This window comes from Centroberyx gerrardi, chromosome 5 (genome assembly GCF_048128805.1).
Source record: "Centroberyx gerrardi isolate f3 chromosome 5, fCenGer3.hap1.cur.20231027, whole genome shotgun sequence".
Classification (NCBI taxonomy): domain Eukaryota; kingdom Metazoa; phylum Chordata; class Actinopteri; order Beryciformes; family Berycidae; genus Centroberyx; species Centroberyx gerrardi.
Window position 1 is genome coordinate 17,095,744 of NC_136001.1, and position 27,930 is coordinate 17,123,673.

Below are 27,930 nucleotides of genomic sequence, written 5' to 3' on the forward strand. Positions count from 1 at the left end.
AGCACATTAAGTCATTATGCAATAAAAAAGCTTTGCAGTTAAAAGTACCACTAACTTTAAAAAATATATGTATAATCAGAGCAAGTCCAATTGATTTTCTAAATACAATCTGGTGTAAAACTCCAGTACCATGGATGGTATTTATCATTTAATATAAGCAATACTAATCCTGTTATTAGTGTAGACTTACAAAGAGCTGTGCAGATGAGAGCCAAAACAGACAAGGTATGACTCCTGAATATACTTTCTTCATCTGAATTAATCTGTACCACTACTACCAGTATGTGCTTTGGAATTAGTTTATCTTATGTTAATGGGAATTGATGGAATAAGCAGCATATGCACATCCATCACGTTGGTGCCCGTTAGGCCGGGTACAAGTAGGCGCTGCCCACCAGAAAGACGTGAAAAGAAAGTGAATGAGTCATTGTTTGTGAGGCAGCCGTCAATGTCCAGCCCCTGTGCTTGTGCTTCTCCCCACAACCCCCCGTCAGTGACCGCCCCCGCTGCCTCAGTGGGCCCGTCCTGACCGTCAGTCCCACCGCTCAGGAACACAGGCCCGCTGGGTGGGAGCCCCACGCCTCTCAGCTCCAGCGCCACTCGCAGAGCCAGCTCCTGGTTTCGCCCACCACGACCCTTGCCTGTCAGCTCTACGGTGGGCTCACCCCCAGCTAACAGACAAGTGGCACCCCAACCCTCCGTACGCTCTTCGTCCAAGACCTGCATGGTACGGCACAGGTCCCAGCTCTCGACGCCCACCTCAGGCCCCAGCTTCAGCAGCTCAGTGGCCAGTTCAGGAGGGGGCTCCTCTCGAGAACAGGCGAAGCGAGCCAGGAGGCCATACAGGCGGGAAACGGACTTCACATCGCCACACACTCCCGGTGACAGCACAACGGGGCGGAAACCTAACTCCCGTGCACGGCGACCTGCACACTTGAGGGCGATGCTATTGGAGCCAATCACAACATTGAGAACATGTCCTGCCCCGTCGGATTGCTCCTTATTCTTCTCCCACCGCGGACTCACTCTGCCGAGGACATTCTTCACTGAGGCTGGGAGAGAGGCAGACAGCTTGTACCGCTCAAGGACTGACAAAACCTCCTCAGGCCACACCTCACTCCACACTGTGGGACCGCTGGCTATCAAGTCCAGTGGATCTCCAATCACATCGGACAGAATCAGTGCGACCACCTGTGAAGAAGTGATGAGACGGGTGGTATTTATAGCATTTAACTTAGTGGCATTGCGATGTTGGGATGAGTTATTCTCCTGAAAGTACACGGGAGTCTTACCTGGGCAGGATGAGCACAATGTGCAAGCCCTCCACCCTTCAACAAAGAAAGGGCGCGGCGTACAGTGTTGAGTTCCTGAATAGTGGCACCAGCACCTGCCAGTTTGCGTGTGACATCCTGTTTCTCTTGCAGGGAGATTGGTGGGACGGGTGCAGGTAAAAGTGCAGAGCCCCCACCTACACACAATTTCACCACCTTCTGTTAGAGATTTAAGTCTACATTTTAAGATAGGATTTTGTGCAAAGAATAAGCTTCATGATTAATTATATTTTTATTTTTTACCTGAAATCAGTACAAGTAGCAGGTCTTTCTGAGTCAGTTCACTGGCCAGCTGCTTGATGCTCTCAGCTGCCTTCTGGGCATCAGCGTCAGGCAGGTTGTGTTTAGCTCCTTCCATCACCTTGATTTGACTGTTATCTTTTAACAGCATCTGGCTGAGACAGGAATGAGACAGTTTAATAGGCTTGATCTTACTGTCTAATACAATAATGGCAGACGTTTACATCACAAGACTTACATTACAAGACTTTTGCTTACTCTTTCCCATGCTGCCGTAATGTCTCCTGAATTCCATTTGGCACGCTTATCACTCCTTTCACTAAGTGATCACCCATAATCCTCTCTGCCTCAGCAGCCATGCCCAGAACAGCTTTTCCAAAGCCCACCAAGTGCAGGTTGTGTCTGAGCATGAAGGTGTGGCCATCGATAAGGACCGAGTCGTCCTTACGCTCTACACTCCGCCGGACCACAGTGTCTGGCTGCACAGCCTCCACTGCTGCTGCAAACACCTCACGCGCCCGTAAGTCCAATGACATCCTGCGAAATACAGTTTTCCTCCACCCCGCGAGGGCCAGGAAGGGCTGAGGCCGGAACAGGGACAGAACACGTGCCATGGACAGTTCAGTGGGTCCTAGCAGGGAGCTCCTGAGGGGTGAAAGAGCAAGGTGCAGATAATAAAGCAAAGCTCTATGTAAATCAATAAGTTAGCACAAAAGGATGTCATTTAAAAAGACCAATTCATAAGTAGAGAATGTAAGAAAATGTGCAGAGAAAAAGGACAGATGGTATAGGGCTGTGTGATATGGGCAAAAATATTATCAGAATAAATGTTTTCATATTGATTGATAACAATAATTATCACAATATGCATCATTATTTATGCTGTTTAAAGGCTACTTTTTGTTCCCGAGTGAAAGAAGAAACCAGAAGGTTAACTGTGTAAATAATTCTTTATTGTCAAAACATGACAAACCTTGGTCTTCTTTACAGGGCACACTTCAGTATCTACTATGCTAATTGGCAGCATGGATTTACAATCTAATATGCTGTGGCATTTGTCTTTGAGGCTGTTCTGTTTGTGTCGTAGGACACTGTGCTGGAAAATGCTGATAACTATGGTTTACTGCTGAGAGTAGTGTTATTTGGTACTACAGTTACTGCTGAAAAGTAATGTCGCACTGTCAGTAGTAGTGTGTGGTGCTGTGGTGGGTGTGTACCTCTCACTGTGCAAACTAACAACCACACGACTGTTTGTTCACATGTCATTTAGCTTACTGTTAAATGTGAAAATTGTACTGTGAAATTATACTGACATTTTTGTATGTATATCGAGCAAAATTGTATTTAATTACCATTACCACCCTAAGATGGAAACATGTCTCCCTGTAAAAGCTAACTTTCTGAAGCCTTGTGAGGTTGCCTACCTGTGCCAAAGGGTTAGGAAGCCTGTGGATTTCCTCTGTCAGAAAGATATGGGATATGTGCGCTCAGACTCGGCAGTAAGGCGGTGTGGTAAAAATCTGACCAGAGGCTGACTAGATGTTGTGTACCCTCTGTGTAATGATTGACTTGACTTGACCATAGGGCATATCAAACCACCGGCCAGCTGGCTGTGTGTTTGTGTCTTTAGATGGTTTTTGAGTCAACAAAAAGCAGGACAGAGAGAGCTAGTCCTGGCCTGAGGCTCCGGAGAAGCTTCTTTTCTCAGGCCATCAGAACTGTGAACTCTGACCTTGCCCACACACTGCCCACTGATTGACTGTACTGTACTGTGTATTTATATTTAATATTTAATAGTGTCATACTCCACATGCATATATTGCAATTGCTATTTGCACACCATTGCTATTTCCATTTCTGTTGTGATTACTTACTCTTGTTTTACCTTATTTCTTATATATTTTTTATAATTCAAATTTTATATTTTCTAAATCTTTATCTTTCTTTAAAAAAAAAAAAAGCTATTTCTATTCATAGTATTCCCATGATGTCACATGCATTTCCTACCAATATGGCGCTTTACAATACACACAGCTCATTGGCTGTGTTTGTCATTTGATTGTAATCACCTGTGAATTTATTACAATCACCTGTTATTTTCCTACCAAGATGGTCGTGTGGTGATGTAACAGAATACTATCAATATGTGTCTATGTGCATATTTCGTTTTATTTAGATTAGATTATATTTATTACATTTTGACTTCAATTTTTAGCACAGCCTTGAGGGTTTTACGCCACACTGCATTTCACTGCACATTTGGATGAGCATGTGACAAAGTCTGAATCAGAGTTGGTAGGTCACTAGCGAAGCAGCAGTGGTGAAATACATAAGCACAGAGTCTGGCAGACTTTGGAGCCATAGCGGCAGGGTCGACAGGGTCCACAATCTAATCTATGCAGGGTTTATGTTGCGTTCATGTGCACGTGGGATGTAGGTCTACTTTTCTACCTGTTGTGATGTCTTGCGCGCGTTATTTATTTTCCAACTTTATTTTGTTGATATTTTGGTTTTACACTTTATTTATATATTGGTACGTGTTGCGAAGTCCGTAACAATTATGTTTCTTATTACTGTCTGATGCCTGTTTTTGACTGTGAAAATTGTTAATAAAAAAATAAAAAGTATTGCGTGCGTTCACGTGCTGTTTTGGTCATAAATTAAAACAAACATGGAGGCGATAAAGCATGTCGCTTTTGTTTCTTCTTTTAACAGCAGCCTGGCACCCGGCTAGTAGAGGAGACAGGTATATGCTAATTACATTCAACGTCAAATTTTGGTATTGAAATCACATTCAACCTAATTTGAATAGTGTCTTACCGTCGGCAGGAGCGATGTTGTTGTCAGCCATGTTGGCTAACAAGACGGGGCACGGCAGCAACGTCACGACTCGGCCAAAAACACCGATTTCCCCTCTTCAGTCCTGCTGGAGGGACGTTCAAGTGGTACTTCCTGGTAAAGTCGTATGAACGATAATCCTGACAGCGCATGAATGCACAGGCTTCCTATCTGGTTCATGGGAGCATGAGCATAGTGTCTCCCACATGTGTAGTTTAGTTTATAACTGGTGTTTAAGGCCGGCGTGCACTGACTAGGTACACAAAATAGTTGTTAAGTATATTTGCAGGAAACAAAGTGTTTACATTGGTTTTGTGTGCAAAGTGCAATATAGGGCCTACCTACTCATTGCAATATAACAGCACTGACAAGTCAGCTAGTTGCAGTCACTTGCCTGCATTGCTATTTGCTTTCAATGTATCTTGAGAGCAGGCAACTGTTAATAGCCTACCCAAAAACAAATAGGCCTAATAAATAGTTGCAAAACAGGATGTCCTGCATGTAGGCTACAAACTATAATAAGTTTACAAATTACAGAAGTAGCCCCTTACTGGCTAAAACTGTAAAATTTGCCCTCAGTTGCCACTCCATACAGAAGACACAAACATCCTTAATTAGTCTCAACTGAGGAATTGGATGAATAACAGGCATGATTGCTAATCTGTTTTCTTTGACTGTTGATGGAATCCACATGCTGGTCACCTGAGTTTTCCTTGGGAGAAAGAATTACCATATTTATTAAGAAAAATGCCTCCATTGTCTTCGATTGGAGTTGTTGAAACTAAACATAACATTTTCCCAGCTTAAGGAGAAATCATTATCATTATAGGCCTACACTTCATTTAAAGGATGTTAAGTATTTTATGACCTCTATCGGCGATCAGTAGGAATTGCAACAACATCGGCAGAGCTTGCCTCCTCTCTCCTCCTCTGGCTCAGCTCCAACCCTTCTAGTAGCCTAATTGACAGAAACAATAAAGTCACATTTTCACAGTAGAGACGAGTAAAGCATAGAGCAGATATCCAGTTAGCATTCATATGTTTTTTTACTTTTATTGTAGTGATTAGTTGGGCATAGCCTACTTGTGGATAATATGCAAAGACATCAAATATTTCTGAGACAATAATCAAAGTTTCTTACATTATAGGCTATTCATATATATTTACAATGGTATTCCAACAGGGGATGAAAAATGGTAAAAAAGACACGCACATCCCAATACCCAATAGGGTGGGTGCTGGATCAAAAAATACCTTGCAGAGTTGAAAAAGAGAGAGATCCGCACAACAAATAGCTCCCGTATAAAGGACTTTTATTTTCTGCTGCGTGACTTTTCGAGCACAAGGCTCTTCCTCAGACTGCTTCTGATACATACAGAGTCGCCATCTTAAATACCCATAGTTTACAAAATCACGTGACATAACACACCAGGTGTAAATTGCTGACAATAAAGTTGTAGAAAACCTTAGAATTAATATTTTACATATACACTAATTTTTAAATACACAGAAATGTATAGATCAACAGGCTACATATATATACAAAAGGTACAAAAAAAGAAATATACAATTCATGTACCCCCAATGGTTTGTACTCCAATAAAGGACTCAGGCTAGATAGCCATCATATATACTGCCTATTAGAGGCGCCTCTGTCTATTTATAAAGATATATCTATTATTTGGATATAGGGAAAAAGCGAATGTAACACCATATGTAAGAACAACACTCCAAAAAAGACAACATAAACATAGCATACAGAGAGGCAATATTATTGTTCGAGAGATGACACATAGGATATGTATTCACAGAAATGGTCTAATGTCAAAATCTTCATTCAGGCCTTTTTGGGCCAAAGTGCCCAGTGTATGTATCCAGAACAGTTCACGTTTAAGGAGCATAGAGTTAGTGTCTCCCCCTCTGCATGGGTGTTTTAAAGCTTCAATCCCCACATATCTGAGAGTTGAAGTGTTGTGTTTTGCCTTAGAGAAATGTACAGCCACAGGACTAGATGTTACTTGATTCCAACAGGGGATGACATGGAATTGAGACAACATTAAATTTAAATGAAGAGCTTAGGCTATATGACTCTGGTACATTAGAGACCCTACAGGAAGAGCAGCACCCATTGCATTACATTAAGAGTGTGGGACTCACTATATTTTTTTTATTAAACTATTTTTTGAGGAATATTGTATTTGAGGAATTTGTGCTGTAGCCTATATTTCTTTTATTCCATTTGAAATTATGTTTACAGATCAAATTCCTTGCTGATAAAACTTATGAGAGACTCAAAGTTTTGCTGGGATCTTCTCAATGTTGTAGTTACTAAACAGGAAGCTTAAGCACTGACACGTGAAGTGACATAATAGGGAATAAAATTCCAGAGATAAGATTTTTTTTCAGAAAATGCCTTATTGAATGTATTGTTTAAAAAGCTAAAATCTAATAATAATAATAATAATATAATGCCGCTGTTTTCATGTGTATTCATTATCACAGAGTTCTTTGTGTAATGGGTGAAATTCTTCCAAATGAATTTGAGAAGGATGATTTATTGCTTTGCTAGTCTTATGATCCAGATGAACAGAAGAGGCTTGTCAACCTGGAGATAGCCTCTGCCTCTGTAGGTTTTAGAGATAAATCTGTTTGCAACCACTCTTTGAGTGTTCTTAATGACAGGACTGAAATTAAGAGACATCTATCTTTGGTTAGTTTTGCATGTTAGCAATTAGATATTTAGGAAATGACTGAACTAAGATGCTGACAGAATGAACAGAAGCAAATAAGTTGGTTACATAAACCTTATTTCATTAATAGTACTGAGGTCGAAATAAAATAAAAAAGTTTTTCTTTCTCAGTGAGTACTTTATAAGTGTTTCTCATGATTTCAGCCCGACAGCCAAGCCAACCCTGTTTGTTAACTTGGTTTTGAAAAGTTACCAACATTTGTTCATGTCCACGGCAAGGAGGTTGTCCACGGTCCCTTGTGCTACAATGCGGAAGTGGTTGCACCTATCGCGATAACTCACCACCCTATCGCGTGACGTTTCTAACGAATGCGCGTGTCTGATGAATATGCGCGTCACCGACGTGGCGAAGGCGGTGCTTTTCCATCCCATAGATTGCAAGTGTCACAGGCGGGCTTTCATTACAGTTTTTGAAATATCCCTCTAAATAGGGTACTTTTAGTGCCGTTGTAGCTCATATACTTATATGAATCATCATAACCGACTATTGTAAAGATATTTAAAGTGTGAGACGAGGGTCTGCACCCCCCTCAAACACAGAGGCCATCATGAAGTTGACGGACAATGTGCTACGGAGCTTCAGGGTGGCTAAGGTTTTCCGAGAAAATTCAGACAAAATCAACTGTTTTGACTTCAGTTCAAACGGAGAAACGATAATTTCCAGCAGTGACGATGACTCGCTCGTCTTATACGACTGCCAAGAGGGAAAGTAAGAACAATTTCTGTTAATTTCGCTCTACTGTTTTTGTCGCAACATTAGCGCTACTTGCTATGCTAACTAGCATGCCATCTCCCCTGCGTCTGGCTCGATTATTGTTGTAGCAGCGCCGAGGCCTGCTGCATTGCAGGGGCCGCGGTCTTGCGTTAATACTCAAGCCGCAATTATATACAGTGTACGATCTCTGTTAACTGCATGTAGTTTGAAAATACCGGTAACGTTAATTCACTCGGTATTTAGTTTTCATCAATAGTCAGTGATCTGTTTGCATCATATTAATTAGATGTCGACTATAAGCTGTTGAAACCAGGTTGGAGCCAGTGGTCTTTCTGATTTAGTAATGCTGCAAGAGTAGCTACGCATCTATGGCTGCTTAAATTATAGAGCAGGGACCATACGTAATTCGTGTTGTGATGGATTAAATACAATGCTAACTCTCCTTCTTTTCTCTCTCTCAAAATCTAATTTATTGCAGACCCAAGCGGACACTTTACAGTAAAAAGTATGGAGTGGATCTGATCAGGTACACACATGCAGCTAACACAGTGGTCTACAGTTCCAACAAAATCGATGGTATGTTGATGCACAAATACTTTTATGTAGTTTTTGTACGGCAACATAGCATGAATGAGTTTCAGTTTGTGCCCAAGATGATATTATTGGTGTATAACCTTTACTGATCGGACTGTACAGACGTTGTCCAGTGGCTACTGTATACAGGATGTTCCTAAAGAGACCCCACACCCCTGTGGTCCACTACCGGGACGGCACACTGCTCACTTTGGTCTGAGGTAGTTGTTTGTACAGTTTGAGGGTCTGTGATTCTGCCCCATACAGGAGCTAACTGTACAAGTGACTGCCTTGCCCAAGGTTGAGTCCGCTCATCTGACCTGCCTGTAATCAACTTTAGGCTTGGACACTGGCTTAGTTTTTGCTGCTGCAGGGCATGTTTGATGTACGACTCTAAATTAATTTTCTCCTCACCTCAATTCTCTTGGTTTGATTCTTGAAGACACTATCCGGTACCTGTCCCTCCATGACAACAAGTACATCCGATACTTCCCTGGGCATAACAAAAGGTGAGGACTGGACTTCTGATGGATTGTGTTCCTGTTCCTACATTATAGTGGAAGTTGCTTTGTTCTCACTTTTTCTTGTTTTTTTGTTTTTTTTACTAGAGTGACATCTCTCTCCATGTCTCCTGTGGATGACACATTTATCTCCGGCTCAGTAGATAAAACTATAAGACTGTGGGATCTGCGGTCGCCCAACTGCCAGGCAAGTCTCCTTTGTGTCCTTTTCTTGTCCTCTGGTAGACAGCCATTGGTGTTGTACAGATATGTAATTTATGATGTGACATTCTGAAAGGGGGGATATAGCATTGACCTCTTGTAAAGGTGCACTTTGTCATTTTGTCACTCTTAGGGTCTGATGCATCTGCAGGGGAAGCCAGTGTGCTCCTTTGATCCTGAGGGTCTTATTTTTGCTGCCGGGATAAATTCAGAGATGGTTAAACTTTATGACCTACGATCTTTTGACAAGGTAAGAGGTGTTTGTGTGTGAGTGAGAGAGCGAGAGAGAGAGGGGGGCAAAAGGAAGGGGTGTGAGGCAAATTAGTGGTGGATGGCTGGGTACAAGTAGAAGTATATTGTTCTAATTCAATAGAAGGAGCAAAACTGTCATGATCCTTCTTGTCCGCAGGGTCCCTTCGCAACCTTCAAGCTCCAGTATGATCGCACTTGCGAGTGGACAGGACTCAAGTTCAGCAATGACGGGAAACTCATTCTTGTTTCTACTAATGGCGGAGCCCTTCGCCTCTTAGATGCTTTCAAGGGGGCTGTGCTACATTCCTTTGGGGTAAGAGGTTGCTCACCTTCATAGCAACATTTAAAAGCTGGACAGACAGGGGAAACGTTTGTTACTTGAAGCAAAGACACAAGGACACACTTCTAAATCACAATGTTGGGACAGTCTGTCAGTGGAAATGACTGGTATTACTAATGAGCACAGAATTATGCTCATGGACTTTGTTGTCTGTTTACCCACAGGGCTACAACAACAGCAAAGGTGTAACACTGGAGGCATCGTTCACCCCTGATTCTCAGTTCATTATGATTGGTAAGTTAAAGCCTGGACCTTCTCTTTAGTGTTTGTCTCAAAAGTTTGAAATACTTCCATAGCTTTTTACATCCTAAGAACTAGTGTTGTCACCACACGACAACTTTGACTTTGTGACTTCAAGTACCAAGTATCGATGGATTCTGAATGATTCCACAGCCATACATAGACAAACACATACGCAGGAATGAGCTGAACTACAAAAATCGATTCAGGAAACCTAGGGACAGCACACCGTCTGTAAAAACGTTTCTGTGCTAATTAATGTAGCTTTCATCAGGCCAAACAATATGATATGAAATGTTTTGATAGAAGAATCAGTTCTCAGAAATGCCTTACAATCATAGAACCATTTCTCAAGAATGTACCATTTTATTATTTTTGGTTATTTTTAGATATTTTTTTTGGTACTTGTTTTGAAAATCTGAAACAAGTAAAACATTGTTATTCACAGAAGAACCTTCTAATCTATCCATATATTACAGGCTCTGAGGATGGAAAGATCCATGTGTGGAATGCAGAGAGCGGCATGAAGGTGGCTTTACTAGACGGGAAGCACACAGGGCCTGTTACTTGTCTGCAGTTCAACCCCAAGTTCATGACATTTGCAAGTGCCTGCTCCAACATGGTGAGCCGGCAGTGTACACTACAAGGGTTGGGAATTGCTAAGATTTTATCAACGTCTATTGCATAACGATTGCTTCTTAAAGCTGCACTAGACAGTTTTGCATGTTTGCGGTCCCAAACAGCAGTAAGAACTAACTGTTTTTGAGGAGTAATGTAACGTGATGTCAGTAAACTGTGCCCTTCTCTGACCTAAATTTCTTCTTTTTAGTGGCTGGAGTAAATTGGTAAACTGGTGTTATTATTAGCTGTTCATACCATACTGTTTTGTTGTTGTGTTACTCGCAAACAGCCTTGACTTTTGACACAAACTATACACACATCATATAACTGTGAGACTGTGATGTGACATAGAGAGTTCGGGGGGAGCAGAGAGTGCATTCAGTTCTCCACGGCATGGGAATAGTTTCCTTGTAGTTGGAGCATGTAGCATTTTTCTAGTTTGTCCTCTTAACTGAAGTGAAGCCACACTTTGGATCTCTTCTTTCTAAAGTTTGACAAATGCTCCAAACTACTCCTCAAGCTTACAACGTCATGTCACAACCTTGTAGTCACTCACGCACAGCAGATGGTGGGAAAATGGAGAGCAGGAAAATTAAACAAAAAAAAGCAGGGGAAAAAAATGGTAATCGATAACAGGAATCCTTCAGGCAAAAGTATTCGGATCCAGTTGGTTCTAGAAATATTGGAACCGGTTCTTCAATCCTATGACCTAACCACACACAAGCAAATACACAATGGCTCTAATCAGACTTAAAATCTTGAATGTTTTGTTGTCTTCAGGCATTCTGGCTCCCCACCATTGATGACTGAGTGAAAAGCGAAGAGGAGGCTATACTGTTGAAGGCCAAAGGCCAAAGGCAAAGCAAAGACCCAGCAGGGACCAGCAGGGGTCAGCACACCCAGCTCTGTGTGATTTTCACATGAAGTGTGGCAAATCAAGTCAATTGTAAATAAGTTGTTTCCAGAAATAGATTGCTTCTCTATTCTCTTCTTTTATACTTGTATTTAACATTAAATGCTTTCTTTGTATGATGCTGGTTTTGTCGACTTTATTCTTCTGTCATATGTATTGATTTGTGTGCAGGCTTATTATTGCGAAGTGTTCCTTGAATCTTCTAACATCAGTTTTTATTTTAACTTTGAATGAGGCTGCCTGTAAGGGATAGACTGTTGCACAAATTATTTGTCAAATTCAATGACTATTCAATGGTTATTTTTATTGATGAAACAATACAAAATTTTCAGACATGACATTCTGGTGTGAAAGGTTTTACATGTTACACCTTTAGTAACGAGTTGAGTCAATATAATAAGCTTTATTTGTATAGCACTTTTCTAAAAATAATTTACAAAGTTCATTACAGCCAAGCAGAACTAATAAAAACAGCAGGGGAAAAAGAACAACAGCAACAATGTAAGAACAGTTGCAGAAGTCAGAACAATAAAAACAATATAATAATGGTAACAAGAAGGAAATATAAGACAGGTGCAGAAGTAAGGGCAATAAAATATTTAAAAAAAATCAAAAGGCAAGTTTATAAAAAATTCTTTAAAAGACGATGATACAGGTTTATATAGTGGCAGATCATTCCACAATTTAGGGGCTCTGATTGCAAAAGCCCAGTCTCCCTTTGACCTCAGTCTGGATTTGGGGATCTGGGGTTTCATATCATGCAAAGCCTCATCAGAAGCACAGCCATCTACCATTCTGGCAAGCCTGGAATTTGTGGGTCTGAGTTTGAGAGAAAGCTCACAGCAAGGCCAAGATTTTGTCATTGTTAGCATGAATGACACCTAACGATGTTTCCAGCCCTGGTCGCAGGTGTGATGTGTGCAGTAAACTGAGAGGTGTGAGATCAACAGCGTTGAATAGGTTGGATAAACTTGCTCTGAATCAAAAGGCTACACTTAATCTACTTTGACAGCTTGCTTTTGAATAAGCTAAAACAACGGCATGCATGTCCTTCATTGTTGGCATGTGCCAGGAAAATGCCGCTCACCCAAAGTCATTGTGCCTGTTGTGTGACAGATATTCTGCCACAGTGTTATTACACTAAATGTTAACTGTTGTTACAGAAAGAAACAATTTAACAGCATTTTTTAAAATCAGAAGATGAATACAGAACATGATGAGTTGGTTCAATATAACAGTGCAGTGGGTTGGATGCCTGAAAACCCCCAGGATTAAAAAGTACCATCTCACAGCACTCTCAGCCATAGCTGAAGACATTACATTTGACTCAATTGTTACTGGGTGTGGGGCTCAGAGGTTGGTAGTTAGGTTTACAGGTCACAGTCTCCCCAGTAGGTCCTGGTGGGGTGGAGTTTGGTAGGCCAATACCCAAGGCTGGACAGTCAGTGGCAGCTAAATTTGGGAGAGAGGTGATCAGGTTCCCTCTCTGTGTGCACATGATACTGCCCTAGTTACTTGAGCGATGTCCCTTCTCACACTGTCACACTCTCTCAAAGAGCCCAGACTCACTCAGCGATCCTCTCTCTAGCATTCAGATCGGTGCTTAGTCACATAAACTCTTCGTTTTCGCGACAGTTTGTTTATTGTAGAATCTTTTGGTTCGACCCCATCTCTCTTGACTGGACTGAATATCTGGGCCTGGTGCTGTGGAACTTCAGCCCTATCTAGGACCCCCTTCTCTGCTTCTTGACCCCCCTGGTAGAGCGCCTGGCGGGAGGAACAGACTGCTGACCCGCCATGTTTCTGGTACTAGTAGTGACGCCAGAACTGAGGGAGTTCCTGGCCAGGGCAAGAGGTGGAGCAGTGCGCCTCATCAAGGTGCGCATCCAAGACGGTGAGTGACCCAGGACGGTGCTGCTGTTAGGATGGGGACCAGGAGGGCCTGAGTGGGATAGGATTTAAAACATGATCATCAATGATATTAGCTCTCTGTGTCAAAGTGTGTTTAACAGTACTTAATGATGTTTGATCTCTGGTTGTTCATTCACTTGATAAAGCGCATGGTAGTGAAGTCACTATGGATTGCAATATAACTAAGAAAAAACAGCTTGCACAATCTATTGGGCAACTGTCCTCAGCTTGTTATATGACAAATTCACGTTCAATAAATAGATGAGATTATGTGGGTTCAAATAAAATAAAAACAAAAACACTAGGTTGCATCCTCTAAAACAAATCATACACTGTAAGATCCATAAAGTTCCATTCCATCATCATACCTGTCAACTGAATACTCCCATGTCTAACACTAAAGACTAGACGGCTTACATCTTGGAAAACAAAAGTCATGACTCGGAATGGGGCAGCTGTTGTTCAGCTGTGTGAAAACAGACATTCAGTGGGTCATGTGCCAGCTGAGGCAGCTGAGTAAAACGGTCAATGAGGCAATAGGTTTCTAGGCACCAGGGCTTTGGGGGAAGGCTAAAATGTTCATGAGATGTTTACATCCTGTTTTGGTGTCTGACTGATGACATGCTGAGACGTGACAGATGCTGGAACTTTTTGGGGGCTATCTGTAGGAGTTTGGCCTTAGTATCTGGGTTATTTATGTCAACAGACAGAAAAGCATGGGGCTACAGCGACAGACTGTCTCAAAGCAAAGGGCGTCAGGTCTGCTTTACTTCCTAGCTCAAGTCCTTTGAGCTTTTTGGGGAGTGTTGCTAGGCTATTTGGAACGGCATGTGACTTGACGTGGTTGCGTGCTGCTGCCCAGTGACACACATGTTCATGCCAGTGTCAAAAGAGAAACAAGATCATTCGACCCTATTTCATCACTGCTTGTGATACACTGGATCAGTATGACACTTGTTTTTCTCTCACCTCACTGGCGTCTGAGCATGTGCTGAGAAGAGTCTCCCTGATACCTGAATCATTGATAGCTGATGTTGCTGGAGTCGAAGTTTTAAACTTCAGGGGAAAAAGATAAAACACAACAACTTGTATGTGTGTCATTTACACATACAATATATTACTACACATGAAGCCATGAAGACAGGGACTAAGAGAGAATGGCTGATGGAAAGTATGTGTCTGTGCAAAGAGATGGAATGTGTTGCGGCTCAGAATAGCAACTGCCCCGAGAGATGGTCAGGAAATCCCCCTGCACCCCACAAGGACATCAGACTTTAGGTTTCTGTGTACGTTTTGTGTATTTCACCATGCTCAGCTGATTACATTTTGATTTTGTTGTTCAGCTCCACAAGGTTTGTCAATACCACTGAGAGAGTTAACCTAGTGCTGTCAAGGACACTTTGATGAATGTCTTTCATAACTTAACCCGTTAATATTTTTAACCCAGTGGTTGGTCTTTGCCGCCCATAGCTGCGAGAGCAAAGATTGAGACATCATGAATTCTTAATTGAGGCGCTGAGACTGATCTAAGCTAAGTGCTGCCACTAAACACAAGAAGAGGTGAAAGATGAGACTCAGATGACAGTTGAACAAAGTAAAGAAAAAGAGATGAGGATGATATCACTAAGTGCATTTTTTTTTCTGACAACATAGACCAGGTTGTGTTTGTGTCTGTGTCAGCATATGTACAATATGTAAGTCTGTAAGAGTAGTGCGTGCAAGTGTATGTATGTGTTATGATATTACACTGAACAATCTAAAGGCCCTATTCCTTTTTAACATGTTTTTGAATAATCCAGCAAGTATAGATTTACAACAACAGCAACAGATTACAGTTGCCTTTTGTAATCAGATTACTGTAATCTTTGCATATGTAATCCATTACACCCCAACCGTGTCTGTATTTACAGTGTCAAATGACACATAATGTATGTCAACGAGTTGTGCAAAGGGAGTCTTACATATAGGGGGTAAGGTATGTGATGAGTAGTGGTCTGATTTTCAGAGCAGCTGGTGCTTGGGGCCTACAGAGAGCCGGAAAAGAGCTGGGACCAGGACTATGACCGCTTCCTGCTTCCTCTGCTGGATGACCAGGAACCCTGCTACATCCTATACCGCCTCGACTCCCAGAATGCACAGGGCTATGAGTGGATCTTCATCTCATGGTCTCCTGACCAGTCTCCAGTATGACGTGCCATATCTCATTCATAGCGTATACATATGCATATACACACATCTTCTCTCAACTCCCTCTGTTGCCCGCAGGTGAGACAAAAGATGCTGTATGCTGCCACCCGCGCCACAGTGAAGAAAGAGTTTGGCGGTGGCCATGTGAAGGACGAGATGTTTGGCACAGTTGAGGTCAGAACTAATAAAATGAATTCTGATTTACACATCAAAATAGCTTTGGGCTCATCTGTATTATGTCATTCATTGTGATGCTATGAGAGATTTTCTATTTTGTAGTGATGACTGGTTTTGAGAGCTGCTCCTGTAAAAGGCTTCTGGTTTTGCTTCCAACCCTAGGAGGACATCTGTCTGCTGGGCTACCAGCGTCATGTGTCATCCTGCTCAGGTCCTGCCCCGCTCACATTAGCCGAGCAGGAGCTCCAGCGGATCAAAATCACAGAGGTGAGAGGTCAACATGCCTTCTGCAGTGTTGTCATCATTGCACATAGCTTTGTATGTGGACTAGTTCCTATCTACCTAATGTGCCAGTGTCTGTTTGCTGTTTCTTACAATTAACTTGTTTTTCTTGCAATTAACTCTTTGTGTTGTGGCTGCTTTTTCCAGGGAATGGTTAAACAGGTGAGTTGATACACGCATGATTGCGCTTCATTGAATATTGATACATGTGTGTATATTTCTTTGTGAACTCAGAGAATTCAGAAGGTGAACGGGGAGAGACAGGGAAAAAATAGAACCTCCATGCATTGATGGGTGTAATAAGTGATAATGTTTGTAAATACATTGGTATTACTGTAACTGTATATAAAACTACAGGTACACCCTCCCATAAAACACTTTCCGGCTTGTCCTCAGAGGCTTGAAGTGACAGTGGAGCCATGTGTGTGTGCTTGCTGCCCCCCACAGGTAAAGACAGAGATCAGCGTGGAAAGTAAGCACCAGACACTTCAGGGCCTTGCTTTCCCTCTTCAGGAGACAGCCAAAAGGGCCTTACAACAACTTGCCCAAAAACGCATCAACTACATACAACTGGTGAGCCTAATAAATGGACATAGAGGCATATTAAACCTCTAATATTTCTATGTCTAGAGAGATGTTCTGAATGCGTTTTTTTGCGTCTCAGAGGTTGGACGTAGTGAAGGAGACAATTGAGCTGGTCCACTCCAACCCAACAGAGACTCGAGACTTGCCCCGCAGAGTTCCTACAGACACGCCCAGATACCACTTCTTCCTCTACAAACACTCCCACGAAGGAGACTACCTGGAATCTGTTGGTATGTCATTGATCGTTAATCCTCCTCCTTACACATCTCTCCGTGCCATTCCATGACTTTAAACAGGATAACCTCGCATTTTGGAGAATGTAGTTTGAAGCAAAGTTTGGACTGCAGATACTGAGAGATGATTGAGGTTTAAGAAGCTGAGGTTAATTGCATCCTCTTTCATCTATGTCAACAGAAAATGTGTATTTCTTACAAGTGGGTAAGAATTTCACCATTATTTCTTCCTCTGTTCCCCTTCCATCTGTAGTGTTCATATACTCCATGCCGGGGTACAGCTGTAGCATCAAGGAGCGGATGCTGTACTCCAGCTGCAAGAGCCGACTACTCGAAGAAGTGGAGAAAGATTACCATTTGGAGGTTGCTAAAAAGGTAATAGACAGACAGACAGACAAACAGACAGATAGATGGATAGATAGATAATACTAATAAACTTTATTTATATAGCACCCTTCATACATAAAATGCAGCTCAAAGTGCTTTACAATAAATAGAGGAAAAGAAAAATTAAGGTAAAATACAGTGAGAAAATGGATCAATTTAAAATAGTTTAGAAATCACATAAGAGTTAAAACACATAGACAGACAGATAGATAGATAGGTAGATAGACAGATAGATAGATAGTTATCTAGAGTTATACTAAATGTTAGTGTTATGCCTGTTCAACAGTCTTGTGGACTTCAGGGCCTATCCTGAATGCGAGGTCCTACAGATTCACTATTTTGTACGCCTGCATGTTCACTCCCATTCCCTGTGTCTGTACGCAGCTGGAGATCGACAACGGAGATGAACTGACGCAGGAATTCCTGTACGACGAGGTCCATCCCAAGCAGCACGCCCACAAACAGGCCTTCGCTAAGCCCCGCGGCCCGGCAGGAAAAAGGGGACACAAGCGCCTTATTAAGGGGACAGGGGAGAGCAGACAGGAAAGCTAGAGGCGGACAGAGATTTCTCCTCGTCATGTCCGCCACGCCCCGTTCCACAGTCCTCTCGGTTTTACCAGACCCACTGACACCCTGTCAGGCCCCGAGGAAGGAATATGAGCGCATAAACAGATTTCTTTTGTCATTTGTATACTGACCACCCCAACACTTGTGATATATACTGTATATATATCAAATGTTTTTTCATGAAAATCTAAAGGATAAATTATCATCTTCAATCTGTCTCTGTTGGTCAGTTTGTAACAGACTCCCACCCCACAGACAAATAAATATAAACCAAAATATAAACAGGTTCAGGAAAATAATGATAAAAAAGGCTTATTGACGACTTCCTAGACTTAGAAATGAGTCGGGACAAAACCCAGACAGATTGCCCTGCTAATGTGAAGCTAATCTCTCTGGTTCTTCTATTCTCATGAGTTGCTGTAACAATATAGATCTGTTGTTTACAATATAGACCTCGACTTAAACGTTCATGCATTATACAAACGTTTCAGTCCTCATGTGCTATTCATGTCCAGCCTCCAATAAGAGTTTTTGTATCAACCATGTTTATAAGAAGAAACAATATGAAAGGAAATTCCAAATAAAATCTTGTTTATACAGTGTTGCTTGACTTCCGTCTGAGTGCAGAACTGCATATAATTATGTTTTCATTCTTAAACAGCATACAGTAATAATGGTATACAGATTGAGAGTTAGACAGTTGACTGATGACAGATGGAAACTTCATGACTGGACAGTTAGCTAGGGGTCGAATGCATGTAAGACTTACTTCCTCGTACATCTCTGTAATTAGCCTCTTAGTTAATGTGCACAAGATGTACTCAAAGGTGTTAGCGATCGGCTATATTCAGGTAAACACAGGGTAAGAACAATGTCACCCAAAATAATTAGTTCTCCTATCACAGAGGTTTTGTTGAATTAGACCCACAACGTCTCCAGGAGGCTCAACAGCAGATTCAGGCCTCCCAGACTATTCCTGTCTACAACCCCTTCTTGTAATTGCTCAAAAGCGCAGTGCGCTCTCAGCACTTGAAAGACTGCATTGTACTGCCTTAACTATATACAGTAGAAAATATTAGGTACACCAGAAGCTGTGGGCAATGTATGACTGTGCAATCCTGCAGCCACAGCTATGCTATCATATGATAAATTCAGACTCTTTGGGTCCCAACCGGCATCCGCTCTTTTCAGACAGAGACGCTGGCAGCTCTTTTTCGGCTGCTTCTGAAGTTACCTCAGCTACTAGATCAGTGTTTGTACTGTAAACGTCTTCCCTCCATAAGCCTCATCTATTGTGTCTGCCACATGGCTCCACAAGCATGTAAAGAATTGATTTCTGTTGCTGTTGCCATGCATGTCAATACTTGGTTGTACCACCAAGGGTATCAAACCCTGGGAGATAGTAGCTTTGCATTGGAACAGGATATATGCAAGTGCTGCTATATCTGACGCCGAGGACGTGAGGCTTCACCTACTGGTTGAGGTGTTTAGCAGTAGATAGCAGTAGATAGCAGGTTAAATAAATAAAATGCTGTGAACTGAAAAGTGGAACTGGGCTGGTTTGCTCTGTTTGCTGAGGCCGAGCCTGGCCTGAGGAGAAAGCAGATGGCAACCCTGTAAACTGATTATCAAGATGAAAGATGGGAAATGCACCATTGCTGCAATTTACCGGAGGGCTCAGACCATTAAATAAGGATCACAAACTTGTGGATAATTGGCAGAGGGCCCATTCATATTCTTTTAAGTTGCCCAGTCATAAAATGAACTAGCTGATAACAAATGTTTTTTAGTGTCATGGCTGCCTCAGCATTTGGTTCCAATGTCAGTAAAGTATGACTCATGAGGAAAATTCAGTGAGGAAATCTAAGAACAAGTTGAGTCAAATGTTGTTGCTCGATCAGTCACAACGTCAAGCCTTTCACAAACAAATGTGAACGTGACGATCAGCAGGCTCTGAGATGGCTGTCACAACAACTATGATGTTGCAGTTTCATGTGCTCTTTTGATTCCCATCTTCTACACGTGTGAGATGGCTTAGAAAAAACTATTGTTAGAATAAACATTTTGTAAGCTTTAGCCCTGGTTAAGCTGCCCCGCAAAATTTTTGTAGATCAGGGCCAAAATCCTGCATCACCAACTATTATTTACCCTGATCTTGAAGCCATACTAACCTTACTTTGCAATCAAAATAAGACAAGAGGTAAGACAAATACCTACAAGCTGGAGGACCCAGGAAACCCAAAAGGCTTATGTGGAGGCACGCACCAAGCAGATTCCCTAGAAAAGAAACATGAGTAGGAATTAATTTCAGAATGTCCAGGAAATAGGATTATAAGTATAACTATAAACTTTAAATGAATACGCACTGACATTAGTGTCATATTTTGTGGGTAGGACTAAGTGTCAAGGATGTTTAACCAAACATTAAGCTGTGTTATAGGCCTGTGTAAAACCGAACGATAACCCCATATAAAAGACGGTGTTAACTAGACTGGAACCAAAAGTGAGCAAAATAGCCATATTTTGGTTGGCCTAACAGTAGAGTTACCTCATTTTCTGTTTATTTTCACACTAACAACCTGTTTTCTCGGGCGTAATTAGTTCAACAAACCTCCGAGAAAAATTTTGTCGTGTTTTTCCACCTTGGGGGAAATCTATATTACTGGAAATAGCCTGTGTGCATTCCTATTATCTTTAATGGTGAGGCGGTGAATTCCCAGAATGTAGGCTCGGCCAGAGCCGCCCGGGTGGGCGGAGACAAACCCTGCAATTATTCTTGGAAAGCGGATAGGGGGAAGCTGCAGCGCGATTCCTGGGAGTCTCGGTTCAGCGAAGGCAGGAGCAGGGACACGGGCTGGAGATTAGCCTCAACCTGTGCAAAACTCTGCCTGAAAATTAACACAGACTGTTCACTACCGACGATTTCTTTGATTAAAACAGACCGTTTCCCAGCTCAACGTTTTTCTCTCCGAGTTATCAAACCGACAACAAGCGGCGGTTGAACAGGAGTCGGTGCGGCTGGTGTGACGTCAGAGCCGCTGGTGTTCTAAAGAGTTCTCAGAATAGAATTCTAGGAAATGGTGAATTTTAAAAGCCAAGCCTTACACTGTGTCCTTCACACATTAGGATCCCATTCTGGAGACAACACACTCCATACTGCTGCTAGATTTTTTCATATTCATAGTGTTGATTTTTTTCCCTCCCCATTTACTGCTATATCTGTAGGTAATTCAGTATTATTACAATCGAGTAGACCAGACCCTATTTGGGCACGCACCGCACTCTTCGTGTCTTTACACCGCTTATAATATTCAAGTTAAACCGATGTAAAGATTTTTTTCTTGTAGCGGTGTTTTCCTTTGATCGCGTATATTTTTCATTTGGGATTTTTTTCTTTGCTGGAACAAATAGTAACTGGATTTAACCTACAGGACAACAGCATGATTCTTTGTGTTCAAGGGTGAGTTGACATTCTTTTGTTCCCGTGTTTTCCCTTTTCTTCAAAACATATTAGGGGTTAAGTATATATGTAAAATTAGTGTGTCAAATTAAAGTGATTTTTTAAGTCGTTCAGTGAAGAGCAGGCTATGGTCTCATAAATGTAAGGCTGAGATCAATAGCCCATACTTTGAGGATCGTCAATTCAAAATGTAGCCAATTATAAAAATATATATATGAAAATATAACAGCCTTTAACATAAACTTGTCAATATACTGAACATTAATCAATACGATTTGTCAGGTTTTTGGTTGTGTAGAAGATACGGGTCCCGACACGACAGTGAATTGAACCGAGTGAACTTGAAAACGTTTCCATTATATTTCTATCATGGCCTACTTTTACTGAACCTCTCTTTATCCAAGGAGTCAAAAGTTTGGCACCTGTTAATAAGCATTCAAAATAATCAAAATTATGATTATCATTATTAATATATTTAGTAATACACACTGGACTAAAAACGATACTTGGTGTGGATTCCTTAACTCCATAAGGAGTAAAAAGGTCTTCTACGAGCTTTTTTTTGTTTTGTTTTTTGTTATTTATCCCAATTAAATCACAACTATCCCCTTATTTCCAGTCCTAGAGCCCTTTTGCCCACTGGCCCATCCACTGAAGCCCCACTGGGCATGCGGGCAGGAACAGTATCTCCACCCCACTGCCTTGAAAGCACCCCTCCGCAATGGGACCCTACAAAGGACCTGCGAGCAATTGCCAGCAACTTCTGCTACCTAGAAAATTCAGGTACAATATTAAAGTGTTTCGCATTTACACCTGCTGAGCTGTAATAACAGAGCCGATCAGTCAGTGAACCTAACAAATGAGCAAGCTTTCCCTGGCATTGTGTTTGTCATATTTTATTTTCTGCAATAACAGCTTTAATAAAATGACTTAATTGTCAACTGTTAAATACATATTAGAAATTACATATCAAGCAACATATAGTACAATACAGTGAAAAGAACTATATTGAATGTTCAGAGTAAATAATAGTCTGGGATCTGTGTGTGCAGGATGGTACTGGGGAGCTATAACAGCAGCTCAGGCCCACGCTGCTCTTCAAGAGGCGTCCGAAGGGGCTTTCTTGGTGCGGGACAGCAGCCACCCTCTGTACATGCTGACCCTCTCGGTCAGGACGGCGCGAGGTCCCACCAGTATACGGATCCAATACAGTGGCGCCCAATTTCTGCTGGACTCCAGCTCCCCGGCCCGACCCAGCCTCTTGTCTTTCCCCAACGTGCCCAGCCTGGTGCAGCACTACATGGGGCCGGGGAGGAAAGTAGAGGAGGGGAAGGTGGAGGAGGCCCCTTCCAAACCCTCTCAGCAGACGGTCCAGGAGACCTCTGTGGTACTAAAACTCAAGAGGGCCGTGTACAAACCGCAAGGCTTCCCTTCCCTACAGCACCTCACTCGCCTCGTCATTAACCGGCACTCTGACTGCCCCGACCAGTTACCACTCCCCAGGCCTCTGCTGCGCTTCTTACAGGACTACCCCTTCAAGGTATGAGACGTCCCCCCGCGGCCCGCTACGTCTCAGCTGACCTGAAGGAAAAGAAACTGTCACGCAGGTCCATGGTGCCCATAAATGACACTGCTGCTCCAGCTGCGAGAGGCCAGTCACAGAGACACTGGACACAAGGTTGTGTTTTTGGTGAACGAGAGATGCACAAAGACTGATGTGTCTGGTTTTGGACTTGATTTGTGAAGGACTGGGTCGTCACACAGCCTCGAAAAAGATGAATTTGCGAGCAAACCTCGGTACTGTAATCTATACTTATTTTATGACGGATGTGGAAATTGTCCACATCTACCTTAGCCTCATCGGTTCTGGATGTACATACTCTGTACTGCTCCTGAGCAGTAAACTGTTTTCAGTGAGACGTATTTTCACCATTTTATTTTTGTCACAGTAAGCATCTGACTTTTTTCTACCTTTTAAATCTGTACATTTTTCTATTAAAAGAACCTACTGGAGTCGAATTGCTGTCTTTAACATCTTTTTGTCTCGTAATGGTTAAAATGCCATTATTACTCACAGGGCAATGAGAAATATTATCATCATCATTATTAATATTATGATTAAAGACGACATGACGACCATTCTTGTGACACTTGTTACGAAATATTTGCACCTGCAATCACCTTTGGAACACAAAGACTTGGCGGCCTTTGAGCTCTAAGTAAGTGAGAAGCAGACAGTGTGACAAAGTGAAAGCCAAATTGTATGTGTTTTTGCTTAACAATGCGCACAGCCTGCGTCTGAGTCAGCGAGTGGACAGGCGGAGGGGAGGACCATTCATCAGCGGATTCGTAGAACTACTGAATGCTTTCTGGGAGGGTGAGATTCTGAGAGGGAGGCTTCTAAGAAAAGCCTCGGTAATTACGTTCAGCCTTGAGAACGCTTTTTTTTTTTTTTTTTTTTTTGCTGTCTCTCACACATTTATACAATGATACAGGGCACAATCATAAATGTTGCCAGATAAAAAAAAAATCCACCAGCAACACGAATGTGATGTAAGCTTCTTTGAATTTTGCAGGCGAATGAGTGCGAACGTGTGCTTGGCGGCTCGGTGGGGGCAGGGGAGCTGAGGCTGTGACCACCTGGCCTAAAGCCAGTGTAATAGGATCTCACAGTTTCTCAATCCAGATCCTCCTCGTGTTCCGTGGTTCACTTCTCTGTCCCAAGGATGCAGAATCGCGGCCTGAGAAACAAAGGACAAATTGGTGCGGTGTGCTCAGTGGCATGATTTATTGACCGCTATAGGGCTAGAGTGAAGTGTGTGTGTGTGTGTGTGTGTGTGTAAGTGGAGAGTGAATCTGGACGCATGACACGAAGAAACCAGCAAGTAGCATGAGCTCAACTATATGATGTCATCTCTTCATACGTTTTGATTTTATTTTATCAGTGCAGCCTGTTACTCAAGTGAATGCAAATTGACAGTGATGGACCTAAAAAAAAATCACACCAGGTCAAATGATGACTCGATGACTAAATGATAAGTTAATGATGAATTAATGATAACCTAATGATGAATTAACGATGACTGGGCGGCAGACGTGACACTGACCTGCCAGTGACGTCGTGTTGCGTCTCTACATAATGCAGCTCCTCCACATGCGCCTCCACCCACCGCTGGATGAGTGGGGGGTGTCTGGGGTCAACCTCCAAGTAAACACGACTGTTGGTAACGGGAAGAGAACACACGGAACGGATTAACATTTCATTCATTTATGGATTATCAAAAGTACAGTGAGATGGAAGCGGCGGCACATGCCTGGAACTGAATTAACTGGAAGTCCCTTTAGAAGCTTAACTCATTAAACGAGGCAACATGATACATGTGTTTTTCAGCACATGCCTTTCTTGTGACAAGCCGCAGCTTTTAGGAATTAAACCCAGGTGGGGAGTGTGTGCGTGTGTGTGTGTGTGTGTGTGTGTATGTATGTGTATGTGTGTGGGTGTGGGTGTGGGTGGGGGGCAGTCCTTTACCCGTGGTTTGATAGAATCTGTGGAGCCAGAGTCAAAATCTGTTTGATCACTCTCAGGCCATCCTTGCCTCCGTCTAGTGCAGCGTGGTCTTCAAACCTGTGAGTTCAAAGAGTTCCCATACTCAAATACATCTTTAGTCTCACATATCTCCAAAGAGTACATTTTCAAGGAATTGAGGACACCTAATGGATTTCCTAGCTGATGCAAATTCATTTTAGAAATTTTAGGCATTTGTAAAGGTTTGATTTAGTGGAACACACCAACTGTCAATTACATTAAAACAAACGTAAAAAAACATACAAAGTTTTGGCAGCAACAGTGTCAAGATGATTCAGTTATAATCGACAGGGGATGGATGTGTATTTGTCGAGCAGTTTTTCACCTCAGAATTTCAGGCTCCAGTGATGTCATATCCTCTGAGAACAGGTACGGAGGGTTGCTGACCAGCGTTGAGACTGGGCTGCACAGGCTCACAACCGCATCTGCATCTTAAATATAAATCACAAATTATAGTCATCGATGTGTTACAGTGTGTTATTTAATAATATTTGCACTGCTATCATTTGCCTTACCTTTAATGACATCTATATGATGAACCTGTAGTCTGTCCTGAAGCCCTAAACTGTAAATTAAAATCCATCATCACACTGTATGCATACATGCCCCACTTTCCTCTATATCAATTTAGTTCATCTCATGTCTCTCATCACAATAAAACTAAGTCAATAAGAGCATTTAGAACTTTTTTCATGCTATATGATTTGATTACCGGAATGCGTTCTCTCTCGTTAGATCCACTGCATCCTGGCTTTGATCCAAGGCAACTGCTTTGAGCTGAGAGAGACAAATATTAGCTGCTGTTTGGCAAAGCTCTGGAAAAGGCCATTTGGACATTTCAGAAGCACAGCTAGCTCGGTATATATATATATATATATATATATATATATTTAATATTTGTTATAGTGTTTACAAAATCTGCAAATTTGTAATTGTCCCATACTTGATGTGTCTCTGTTCTCCTGTTCTTTATGAAAAAAAAAAAAAAAAGAGCAATGCCATTAGTCTGCCATTGTCTTTATTGCTGTTAGCAGGTTTGGGGTCAATTCTTGAATGAACTCATCAATTCCAATGCAACTGAGGAATTGGAATCGGAATTTGAAAAAAAAAAACCTACAGGAGACAAAACTGGAACTGAATTGGAATTTCAGGAAGTTGAATTTAATTCAATGAAATTCTGTGAAATTCCATGTTTTAGTTTTAGTTTTAGTTTTTTCTTACCACATATCTGAGATTACACATAGTGTTATCAATACTGAATGTCATAAAATGTTAAAGGTATGTTTCAGATGGGATTTGATGCATAACATGTAATCGTAATACATACATTATGATTGAATGTATTTAATTTGTTTAACTGTCTTTTATTTGATTCATAACGTTTGATTTATAATGTTTAGCAAGTCAAGACAACCTCTCTTAGAAGTGGAATTTCACAGAATTAATGGAATTCAATTCTGTTTCTTGGCATTCCAATTCAATCCCAATTCTGTTTCCTTAGAGATGGGTGACATTCCAATTCCAGGAATAGGAATTGGAATTTTACCATGCATTCCCAATTCAATTCATGAATGGCCCCAACCCTGGCTGTTAGCATTACAAAGTTATGAATTCTGACCATTTTACAGTCTGTTGACATTGGAGACAGACAAGTATGATACGATATGAAGAAGTCAACATGGCTAACATTATGACAGGATAACAAAAAAACATGTTTAGCTTTGGTTTACCGGTGAACTACAATGTGTGGGTTTGAATAGTGGGGAAACATGCTGTATTCCACTGCTGTGCTTTGTTTGCTTATCCATGTGTATTTACAAGAAACAGAAACCTCACCTGTGGAAGACTCTTCAGCAGACTGAGGGAAATGGCACCAGAGCCGCATCCCACTTCCAAGCAGGTATGCTGAGCCTCTGCACCCACTGCAGCCCCGGGCTTCATCTGGAGATCTGCGAGCACCAGTTCAACCAACTCCTGCGCAAAGTTCAGAGAACATCGCTGCAGTTATGTGATCACTGGGATTTCACAGTACATTGTATGTGCGGCCTGCTATCCTGCTCTCCGACCTCGGTTTCAGGTCTTGGTATGAACACAGGAGGTCTCATCTTCAGCGTCAGATCTCTGAAGTCCCACTCCTCAATCACATACTGCACAGGCATCCTGAACCAAACACAAATACTGACGTTATGGCACTGAATAGTCCGGCTGAAAACATGTTTACTGCAGTATTACATTGAAACTCCGTACCTGGACAGGCGTCTAGTGCAGAGCTCCCACATCCGCTCTGCTTTTTCATGGCTCAGAAACTCGGTTAACTTCTCCTGCCCAAGACTCTCTATCTGTAAGGGGAAACAGCATGCGAGAGCCTGCATCCATGTGGCTGTCGGGACACTTCAATGAGTAATTTATAATGCGCTTGGCAGATTTTGCAACTCACAGTTTTAGCCCCAAGCAGGTGAGCAATGATGTGCTGACTGGAGTGGTCGGGCTCTGTCACACCTCTCTCCTCAAAGTGCCTCTTCCACACGGCCACTGCTTGGAGTGCAGTGATGCTGGCTGCAGGAAAGGTTGGAGCGCTGTATGTGTGCACTGCATGGGAACCACAAATCCCCTAAAAGCATTGGATTTAAGAGAACATTAAAGTTATTATTATTAAACATATCTGTTACACTGCAAGCCGTGGTTTTCATTTGCCCTTTATGTAAACTAAACACCTCTAAACCAAGTGCAATTCATTAGCACTGCTACTACGTATTAAACTACCAAAATAATTTATTGAAGACAAAAATACAGTTAATTAGTTACCTTTAGTCCACCACTCCTCGCTCTGCAGTACATCAGTGATACTCTCCACATGGTAGCACGCGCAGTTCAGCTAGTGTCAAGACACCCTAAATTAACATTTCTTTAGTAAGCACAGATATTGTATAGGAACCAGCTATACTGTAGTCGGCCAAACTAGCTTGCTGCCAAACTATTTATTGTCCGACTCGCGTAGTTTCGCTGCATCCCTACGGTCT

The 27,930-nt window shown here is 42.0% G+C and overlaps 5 protein-coding genes across 6 annotated transcripts; 3 read left to right on the plus strand and 2 right to left on the minus strand.

Moving 5' to 3' along the window:
- Positions 1 to 16: 16 nt before the first annotated feature.
- On the minus strand, positions 17 to 4,495 carry glyctk (glycerate kinase). The gene is made up of 5 exons (XM_071895211.2): positions 4,392 to 4,495; positions 1,830 to 2,216; positions 1,575 to 1,726; positions 1,293 to 1,468; positions 17 to 1,191 (listed from the first exon to the last, which is right to left on the minus strand). The coding sequence occupies exons 2-5, from the start codon at positions 2,183 to 2,185 to the stop codon at positions 301 to 303; spliced, it is 1,575 nt and encodes a 524-aa protein (XP_071751312.1). The 5' UTR covers positions 2,186 to 2,216; positions 4,392 to 4,495; the 3' UTR covers positions 17 to 300.
- A 3,008-nt stretch (positions 4,496 to 7,503) lies between these two features.
- wdr82 (WD repeat domain 82) lies at positions 7,504 to 11,651 on the plus strand. The gene is made up of 9 exons (XM_071895173.2): positions 7,504 to 7,868; positions 8,353 to 8,450; positions 8,890 to 8,956; positions 9,056 to 9,155; positions 9,303 to 9,419; positions 9,579 to 9,734; positions 9,926 to 9,995; positions 10,481 to 10,623; positions 11,403 to 11,651. Exons 1-9 carry the CDS (start codon positions 7,708 to 7,710, stop codon positions 11,430 to 11,432), a joined length of 942 nt encoding a protein of 313 aa, XP_071751274.1. The 5' UTR covers positions 7,504 to 7,707; the 3' UTR covers positions 11,433 to 11,651.
- Positions 11,652 to 13,332: 1,681 nt separating this feature from the next.
- Positions 13,333 to 18,115, plus strand: twf2 (twinfilin actin binding protein 2). 2 transcript variants are annotated; one of them, XM_078283703.1, is made up of 9 exons: positions 13,333 to 13,429; positions 15,452 to 15,630; positions 15,712 to 15,807; positions 15,973 to 16,077; positions 16,240 to 16,254; positions 16,540 to 16,665; positions 16,757 to 16,907; positions 17,164 to 17,285; positions 17,682 to 18,115. In XM_078283703.1, exons 1-9 carry the CDS (start codon positions 13,333 to 13,335, stop codon positions 17,847 to 17,849), a joined length of 1,059 nt encoding a protein of 352 aa, XP_078139829.1. In that variant the 3' UTR covers positions 17,850 to 18,115. The 2 variants fall into 2 exon arrangements, with proteins under 2 accessions (XP_078139829.1, XP_071751273.1); XM_071895172.2 differs by lacking the exon at positions 16,240 to 16,254.
- A 2,604-nt stretch (positions 18,116 to 20,719) lies between these two features.
- Positions 20,720 to 23,343, plus strand: LOC139908486 (cytokine-inducible SH2-containing protein-like). Its single transcript, XM_071895202.2, has 3 exons — positions 20,720 to 21,324; positions 21,944 to 22,107; positions 22,377 to 23,343. The coding sequence occupies exons 1-3, from the start codon at positions 21,305 to 21,307 to the stop codon at positions 22,868 to 22,870; spliced, it is 678 nt and encodes a 225-aa protein (XP_071751303.1). The 5' UTR covers positions 20,720 to 21,304; the 3' UTR covers positions 22,871 to 23,343.
- Positions 23,337 to 27,758, minus strand: hemk1 (HemK methyltransferase family member 1). The gene is made up of 11 exons (XM_078283683.1): positions 27,716 to 27,758; positions 27,348 to 27,521; positions 27,158 to 27,249; positions 26,977 to 27,070; positions 26,747 to 26,884; positions 25,623 to 25,687; positions 25,426 to 25,475; positions 25,236 to 25,341; positions 24,854 to 24,949; positions 24,432 to 24,542; positions 23,337 to 24,065 (listed from the first exon to the last, which is right to left on the minus strand). The coding sequence occupies exons 1-11, from the start codon at positions 27,746 to 27,748 to the stop codon at positions 24,032 to 24,034; spliced, it is 993 nt and encodes a 330-aa protein (XP_078139809.1). The 5' UTR covers positions 27,749 to 27,758; the 3' UTR covers positions 23,337 to 24,031.
- Between the last annotated feature and the right edge of the window lie 172 nt (positions 27,759 to 27,930).